General features: G+C 41.1%; 1 protein-coding gene and 1 long non-coding RNA gene across 2 annotated transcripts; one reads left to right on the forward strand and one right to left on the reverse strand.

The window, feature by feature from the left end:
* The first annotated feature begins 3,085 nt into the window (after nucleotides 1–3,085).
* On the forward strand, nucleotides 3,086–3,586 carry LOC142290203 (uncharacterized). The gene is made up of 3 exons (XR_012750240.1): nucleotides 3,086–3,141; nucleotides 3,227–3,277; nucleotides 3,358–3,586. It is a non-coding gene; the product is annotated as an uncharacterized LOC142290203 (long non-coding RNA).
* A 241-nt stretch (nucleotides 3,587–3,827) lies between these two features.
* LOC142290202 (uncharacterized) lies at nucleotides 3,828–6,133 on the reverse strand. The gene is made up of 3 exons (XM_075334145.1): nucleotides 5,984–6,133; nucleotides 4,753–5,190; nucleotides 3,828–4,521 (listed from the first exon to the last, which is right to left on the reverse strand). Exons 2-3 carry the CDS (start codon nucleotides 5,188–5,190, stop codon nucleotides 3,934–3,936), a joined length of 1,026 nt encoding a protein of 341 aa, XP_075190260.1. The 5' UTR covers nucleotides 5,984–6,133; the 3' UTR covers nucleotides 3,828–3,933.
* Between the last annotated feature and the right edge of the window lie 3,234 nt (nucleotides 6,134–9,367).

Here is a 9,367-nt window from a genome sequence, read left to right on the forward strand (position 1 = left end):
GATCACTCAACCACTGAACAGCGGCTCCTATTTTTATAACTATAAGGGCTATTTCAGCATCATCCTAATGGCCCTTGTGAATGCCAATTACGAATTTATTGCTGTTGATGTTGGCATGAATGGCCGGGTTTCTGACGGTGGGGTTTTAGAACACACAGGCTTTGGTGAACGTTTGCAAAATGGTGAACTGCATTTGCCCCCCAACTCTGACACTACCGCAAACCTTAACTTTGTATTTGTGGGCGATGAAGCCTTCCCACTTCATCCCAATCTCATGAAACCATTCCCACAGAAAAGTCTAACGGCGGAAAGACAAAGGTTCAATTATAGATTATCAAGGGCACGCAGGGTTGTGGAAAATGCCTTTGGGATAATGGCAAATCGCTTCCGCGTTTTCCACACACCAATTAACCTGAGTCTACCATCAATAGACGCAGTTGTTTTGGCCTGTTGCGCCCTTCACAACTTTCTTCGACGGCGAGATGCTATTACGTACTGTCCAACAGGCTTTGTAGACTCTGATGACTTAAATGGCGAAGTGGTGCTTGGCGAATGGCATTCTGAAGATCCCGCAATCGCAGGACTTCAACCATTGGCGCCCGGCAGAAATACCGATGATGCGAAGGCCTGTCGAGAAAAGTACTGCCAATATTTTAATGGTCCTGGTGCAATTACGTGGCAGCATTAGATAAACTTGTATTGAGCACATTTATTATGCTGAGTTTTATTTTCTTGTATTGATTGGTTTTAGAAACTTCCCTTCTTAATTTTAAAAAATATATGGTTACTTGTATTATGTTCATCACATTTATACTAATTTTAAAATATATGGTTACTTGTATTGTTATGTTCATCACATTTATAATAAAATGTCATTTTTGCAAAATTATTACTTTAATAAACAGTTGTTTTAACTTTCCACAAGATTTGTTTGTCATTCATTCACTATTAAGGGCTACTGTGGGGAGCAGTACCACCATTGCTGCCGTTACATCACCCCCGGAGGCCCCAAATTATGAATATGAAGCCTTATATATTTTCATTTGGGGTTTTTAAACGGGGACGTTTGTGCGTCCCCGAAACCTTCAAACGACATCTCTTTTTCGATTTCTTATAATTGTATGTGCGCTCGCAGTGTGTGATACCACGACCCCTTGACACAGCATTTGCGTCATGGCGCGATCTCATTTCTGCAGCAAAGATCATTCTGATTTGTTAAAAGTGCGTCGCACTTTCACCTTCAAACATAGCATTGTAATATTTCACAAATCAACAATCCCGCCATGGCCGACGGCGGCCATTGGCTGGAGCAGGATCAACAACGTCCACCCCAATCTGATTGGAGCTAGCGTTCACGTGACGCTATCGGTCCAATCAGATGTGAAGAGGCGTTACCGCGGGTGACGCAACTGCGTTTGCTACGTAGACACACCAGCGAACAATGGCGGCACGCAGGAGGGCAACAGCTTGGGGAGAGGCGGAGGTCCGGTACCTAATTAGAGAAGTGGATGCTCGCGATTATGATTGCCGTGAGGCGCAAGAGCATCCACTTCTCCATAAGAAAGCGGTATTGCGCAGGATCCAACGTGGGTTGAGGAGGAGATTTCATTTGGAGCGCACCTGCGCCCAGATCCGAAAAAAATTAGCGGATCTGCGGTACCGCTCCAGTGCCCGGATCTCTGCCATACAAGCAGAGTTACAAAACCAAGGTAGGCGCAGATGAGTGTGCCTTGGCAACGTATAATGGTGTTCTTAAATATATATCTATTTATTTTTATATATATATATATATATATATATATATATATCTCTATCTATCTATCTATCTATATATATATATGTATATATATATATTTATTCTAAAAATAAATATATAAATATATAATACATATATAAATAATATATATATATATATCATATATATATAAGTCTATACATATATTTTTAAATTAAATATATATATAATTCTTATTAATTATATATAAATATAAATATAAGAAAATATACATATATAATAAGTAATAAATATATTGATTTAAATGTATATATTTAGGATATATATATCCTTTTACTTAATTAAAATTATATATATATAATCTATTTTATAGATCGATAGATTATATATATATATATAAAACATATAAAATATATATATATATATATATATATAGATATATAGATACAATTCGAAAAATATATTTAGATATATATAATAATAAAAAAAAAATATACATAATATATATCTATATATAATTATAAAAATATATCATATATTAATTATATATATATATAATTATAAAAATATATAATATATTAATTATATATATATATAATTATAAAAATAAATATATACAGATAATATTTAAATAATAAATATATATATTTTAATGTATATATATTTATTATATATATATATATATATATATATATATATATATATATATATATATATATATATATTTCCCATGAACTGACAACCCTCTATCAGCACACAGTTTTCATATGTTCTGATATACCTCTTGTCCTTGGCACCCAGCTTCGCCATGCTTGGCAAAACATCATTCCCTCACCACCCAGCTTTTCCCATATCAGAGAGAGCATGGCAAAGCCGGGTGCTGTGGGTAGTGGGTCTTTTTCCCTCAGCACAAAAAAATTCCATCTCCTGCTTGTATTTTTGTACCCCCTCATATCTAGTTCTCCAAATACAATATTGGCCCCCACATAGCCTTCCATATAGTATAAAGGGTTCCACATAACCCTTCAGATATTAGAATGCATCCCATAGTCCTCCATGAACTGTAATGAATTTCCTAGAGTTCTCCATGAAGTTTCATTCACCCCAGAGTTCTCCATATATTATACTGCACCACATATTCCACAATGTGTTCAAATTCACCCCCATAGTCCTTGTATAAGGTAGGCTACGTAGTCCGCCATATATTTCAATGTACCCCCCACAGTCCTATATGTATCATAACGCAACCACATTAAACTTTATATTTTCTTAAGAACCCCCAGAGGAGCAAGGGGCCGCAGAGGAGGGAGAGCATGTGCCCGAGCCCCCGGTGGATCTACAGCCACCAGAGGAGGAGGAGGAGGAGGAGTACCACCCACAGGGGCCACCGGCCGGATCGCCCCCCGGTAATTTTTTAATATAACATTAACGCCATATAAAGTACAAAACAAAAAGCTGTTGAGTACTATAAAGTGTTTTTTGTTATCATAGATGCTAGTCCAGGCTCCATAAGTGAGTCTGTATCGGACGAGGGGGATAACCGTAAGTCATGAATCTCCTACTTTGTAATAATAAGCAGAAATAAAAATTATGATTTATTAATTTTACCATTCCCTCCATAGGCATACCCACTTTGGCCGAAATCATGTCCTCCCAAAGAAGGATTTTGTCGGCCCACAGGAGGCTGATGGCCAGAGTGGAGCGGCATGCGGCGCTGCTGGCCCGTTATGTGGCTGGACAAGGGGAGGGCAGCAGCAACTAACGTTTTTTTTTTTTTGTTATTGTATCCATATTCATGTGTTATAAAAAATTTGAAATTGATATCTGCTGTTTGGTATGTCTCATTGCATAAAGCAAGTTAACAGCTATCACCACTCACAAACTCACCACTCACAAACATCATATTACATGTAGGCATCTGTATAGATGCACCAATCCCATTATCCACGAGGGGGGTGACTAGGCTTTACTGGTTGTTTGCTGTACATGAGTGTGTGGGTTGTGTGGTGGTATGCCAATGAGGGTGGAGTATGGTACAATCTCTGTAACTACCGTGTTTTGCCAGGGCATCACAACCATATGCTGAATTAAGTAACGCAGGCAGCAAGATTGAAACAACATAAATTTATTATTACAATGAAAATATAACAATCAATTGAAATTAATTTCAAATAACAAAACAACAACAATAACAAAATTTAGTGGCCGTCTTCATATTGGTGGACATATTCAGGCCGGGTGGGAGATGACAGTTGGCTTAAAAATGAATCATTTGAATACCTGGGATAATGTGGGGGGGGAAACTGTGGGGGGGGATACTGTGGGGGGGGATACTGTGGGGGGTGGTCAAGCTGCAAGCGTGGTGGATGCATCCTGTTCGGTGTACTTTGCAGGGGCTGGCGAGGAATCCATGTATTAGAATCATGGGACTGGTTCTTCTTGCATATCGTGTCATTGTCATCCAGTTCTCCTCGGCCTGCCTTTCTTAGGACTTCCAACATCAGTCTTTCGGCTTGCTCCCTCTGTGTGGAATCCAATTTGCAGAGTCTGTCCGATGCAAATGCGGCAAAGCTATCGACTGGGGTGCTTTTTGGCTGTGATAGCAGTTGGGTTGCCAAAGAATAAAATTCAGCCGATGTCACAGGGGTGTTGGCCTTCTTTTTGCGTAACTGTCTTCGCCGCATTTCACCAGAGGGTGCAGGTGCCTCATTATCCTCCACAATAGGCTCGCTCGATGTGGTGGGGTTCTCATTCAATTGGGGCCTCACCATATCTGTCTGAGGGTTCTGCGGGAACAGAAAAATAAATGTTAATTAAAAGTCATACATTAATAGTTAGTAAATTTAATTAAAGTGTGACAAAATTGTATTGGAGTGTACTTATCTGAACTGGAAGGGATAACATTTCCAAACTGCACAATAAATCATGGCAACAATAAGTTACTATTTTGTGTTCCTCAATGGCATGTACATAAAAAGTTTGAATACTATGTAACGTGAAGCAAATAAGGTACTTACATCTACAACAGCGGAGGTGTTGTCATCGATCGGGATGTCATCGTTTTCAATGTCTGCTTCCAGGTCTACGTTTCTTTGGTAGGAGCTTTCCATCATTCGTGGTAGCTCCTGGTCCCTTGTGAATTCCAGGAGATTGAAATACCACAAGGGAGAAACATATACCTGGTCAGTGCCGGCCCCTGACTTTTTTGATTTGTCCACCTTATTTGCTTCTTTCTTATATACAGTCCTCAAGCCTTGGATCTTCTTTTTTACTACTTTGACATCCACCGCCTCGCCTCCACTGTGTTTTTTAAAAAGATCCACCAGTTGGGCATAGGCGGCTTGTTTTTTTATTCTGTCTGAATATTCTGTGGATTTGATTCTCCACAAGCAGGGCAGTGATTGATACAAATCCAACAGCTCACGCACAAAGTCTTCTTTGTTATAATAAGCCATCTGAAATAAAGAATGAAAAATTTATATGTAAACATAAAAGAAGTTGCAATAAACCGATCACAATTTTTGGTTATGGTGTGGCAGAGACTAAAATGGCCGCCCCTATGTGTGGCAGAAACACAAAATGGCGGCTGTAGCTGAGAGACAAAAGATGAAAAAAATCCAGCACTCAAAGCATTCAACTGAAATTGTTTTATATTTTATTCATGGATCTGTGTAATTATTAAAGACGTTTCGGTCATCCGACCTTCATCAGTTTACACAGAAAAGGTTCTGTAGACAGTATGTGACATTGACTGCAGACCGGGACGGGCAGCTTTTTCCTCTGGTCCAGCTTTTTCATATATTTCTACAGAACCTTTTCTGTGTAAACTGATGAAGGTCGGATGACGGAAACGGCTTTAATAATTACAGAGATCCATGAATAAAATATAAAACAATTTCAGTTAAATGCTTTGAGTGCTGGATTTTTTTCATTTTTTGATCTGGGGTGGGACCCTATCCAAGCACCAGCGACTATAGAAGGAGTGCCACATTTCTATATTTTATTTAATGAGAGACAAAAGAGCCAGCAATGCTAGGATAGGACACATTACAAACAGCACTATGGAGAGACCCCTCTTTAAAAGGCATTATACACGCACAGATAAAAGCCAGCAACTTTAACTCACATAATAACTATTAACATATATCTAACAGCAATCAACTCACATAATAAATATTAACATATATCTTAACAGCAAGAACATTATTCAAAAAAAAGCCCACCCCCCCAACAAGAAAAAAGACCTACCTTTTCAAAGAAGTGTATATCAATGTAGAATCCAAGCGGAATCGCAAATACGATCTCACCGACACTCGACAGCACTGCAAGGATACTCCAGGTGCAACTGCGGCTTCGATCCGAAAAACACACCAACAAAGCGACCGGGTACAATGGACGAAGGAATCAGGGTGGAGACGCAGGTTCTATCTCAAAGCAAAGCGCAAAAGAAGTGACAAAGGGTGGACGCGATCCAAAATTTAACCGCTAGATACGCCCCCTGCATGCCCAATCAGAACGCAGTATTGGCCGCCAATGAAAGCGGAGGGGGGTATGGAAAAGGCGACGCAAATGTGACTCACTGCATAATGGGATTGGAATCGTTAACATAGTAGCTGTGTGACAGGGTCCTTATCAATCAGAGCGGAGGGGGTGGAAAAGGCGACGCCCGCCCGGCCGCCCAATCAGAACGCAGTATTGGCCGCCAAAGAAAGCGGAGGAGGGTATGGAAAAGGCGACGCAAATGCACGCCTACGTGACTCACTGCATAATGGGATTGGAATCGTTAACATAGTAGCTGTGTGACAGGGTCCTTATCAATCAGAGCGGAGGGGGTGGAAAAGGCGACGCCCGCCCGGCCGCCCAATCAGAACGCAGTATTGGCCGCCAAAGAAAGCGGAGGAGGGTATGGAAAAGGCGACGCAAATGCACGCCTACGTGACTCACTGCATAATGGGATTGGAATCGTTAACATAGTAGCTGTGTGACAGGGTCCTTATCAATCAGAGCGGAGGGGGTGGAAAAGGCGACGCCCGCCCGGCCGCCCAATCAGAACGCAGTATTGGCCGCCAATGAAAGCGGAAAAGGCGACACAAATGCACGCCTACGTGACTCACTGCATTTTACTACGCCCCTAATGGGATTGGAATCGTTAACATAGTAGCTGTGTGACAGGGTCCCAGCGATTTCAAAGATCGTTATACGGGACGCATGCTCGTTCATAAACTCGTTATGTGTGACACCCAACATGCGATTTCAACAACGACTCATAAACGATCCAGAAAGTGTGACGTAGTAGCGATCTCGTTCACGATCTCGTTATGTGTGACTGGACCTTTACTGTCGTTCTAGATGGGTGTTTGAGTAGCAGCTAGTGTCGTGTATCCAGTCCACTACAAGTCTAAATAAAGAGGCGATATTATAAACACGTATATTTGGAAAATTAACCCTGCCTTCACTTCTCAGTAGCATCAGTTTTTCTAGTGCAATTCTGGGTCTTTTACCTGTCCAAATAAAATGTGTAAAGGCCTTCTTCAGTCTAAATATGTCTAAATGTTTTAAAATCAAGGGTAGGGTTTGCAAGGGGTATAGGAGCCTGGCACAGCTAACCATTTTAACCAGGTGACATCTACCCAAAAGAGATATTGGTAAGTGATGCCACCGCTGTAGTTCCCCCAATATTTTACCTATAAGGGGGGTGTAGTTAAGTTGATAGAGTTGATCTGGTCTCCTCCCTATCTTTATCCCCAAATACGTTTTGTATGACTTTGAGACACGTAGGTCCAGACCTAGCTGGACCCATTGCTCCTGAGGTATTTTGTCTCCTAATTCTAGAAGTTCACTTTTGTTGATGTTAATCCTGTACCCTGATTATTCATTGAATTTCTGAATAAAGTCAAAGATCCTCCTCAGCTGCTCTAGTGGTCTTGACAAAAAAAGTATGACGTCATCCGCAAATAGAGCAATCTTAACTTTATATTTGCCTACTCTGATTCCGTCAAATAGATCTGACTCCTCCATAAATCTAGCAAAGGGTTCCATGGCCAGGTTGAACAGCAATGGTGACATTGGACATCCCTGTCTGGTCCCCTTGTGCAAGTGAAAAGAATCAGAGAGGAATCCTGGTGTGTGTACTCTAGCTGTAGGGCTATTGTAGACCCCATCCAAAAATGTTTTAAATTTGCCTTTTAAATTGAACGAGTCCAACGTCGCCTCCAGCCACTCCCAACTAACGTTATCAAATGCTTTCTCTGCATCAAGAGTTAGGAGGGCTGGTCTGTCTCCTAAATGCTGCTGTCGTCCTACCTCGTCCAGCACTGTCAAGACTTTTCTTATGTTTTTAACTGCAGCTTTTCCCTTAACAAATCCCACCTGAGCTGGCTTCACCAGTTGGGGAAGCACCATTGCTAAGCGGTCAGCCATTATTTTGGATATAATCTTTTGGTCTAAGTCAATGAGTGAAATAGGTCTATAGGAACCTGCCTCCAAGGGGTCTTTGCCATGCTTTGGAATTACTTTGATATACGTCTCCTTGGATCTACCAGGAATATCTCCTGTTGTCAAAATGTTGTTGTAGTAAGTAGTCAATACCGGGGAAACCTGTTCCTTGAGTGCTTTGTAAAATTACCCACTATATCCATCAGGACCGGATGCCTTTCCATTTGAAGATGACTTATAGTTTGCTTCACCTCTTCTTCAGTTATGTCTGCATTAATTACATCCTGCTGCTCCTGCCTGAGTTTAGGGAGAGATAAGCTTTGGAGGAAGGCTCTACCCTCTGTCGTATTTGTGTGTGAGAGTTTGTTCAGATCTTTATAAAAATTTTGTAGAGTGGAATTTATTTTTTTGGCATCAGAGGTTACCTTTCCTTGTCCATCTTTTATTCTGACTATGGGTGATACTTGTAAACGTCCCTTTGCCAATTTCGCCAGAAGCTTACCCGCTTTGTTGTGGTATCAAAGTAATTCGACCTCTTGCCTAGATCTATACACCTGCTCCCTCCTGTCTATCCACGTCTCATACTCTTGTTTGGTCAGTTTCCAATGTTCTCTGTTTTGAGTTGATGGGTTCTGCAGGAACTCTGTATAGGCATGTCTGAGATATGCACTCGATTCGGAATACCCCTCCTTCACTTTTTTCTTAAGGGAAGAGACTACATTAAAATTCTGCCTCTCAGCACCGTCTTTGCCGTGTTCAAAAACATAGCAGTTTCATCGACGTGTTCTCTTTTGTCAGATACAAACTCATCCCACCAGCAGCGCAATTTGTCATTGAATCTCTTGTCCTTTGTCAGGAAGGCTGGAAACCTCCATATACAGTCTGTTCCCCTGGCCACCCTGTCCGTCAGTTCCATACCCACTGGGGCATGATCTGATATAACCAAATCAAAAATTTCGACCGACTTCAACCTGTTTAATAGACTCTCAGAGGTCAGGAGGTAGTCAATTCTCGACCAGGACTAGTGGACATGGGAAAAGTGAGTAAATTTTCTAGCATCAGGATGCAGCCAGCGCCAGACATCCCTCAGCCCAGTCTGATTAAGTAGAGAGGTGAGTGCGTTCTCCTCTCTCTGGGGGGTCCTACCCTGACTCCTTCTATCTTCCTCTATCCTATGTACCGTATTAAAGTCACCTC

Source organism: Anomaloglossus baeobatrachus, chromosome 2 (assembly GCF_048569485.1).
Source record: "Anomaloglossus baeobatrachus isolate aAnoBae1 chromosome 2, aAnoBae1.hap1, whole genome shotgun sequence".
In the NCBI taxonomy this organism is placed as follows: Eukaryota; Metazoa; Chordata; class Amphibia; order Anura; family Aromobatidae; genus Anomaloglossus; species Anomaloglossus baeobatrachus.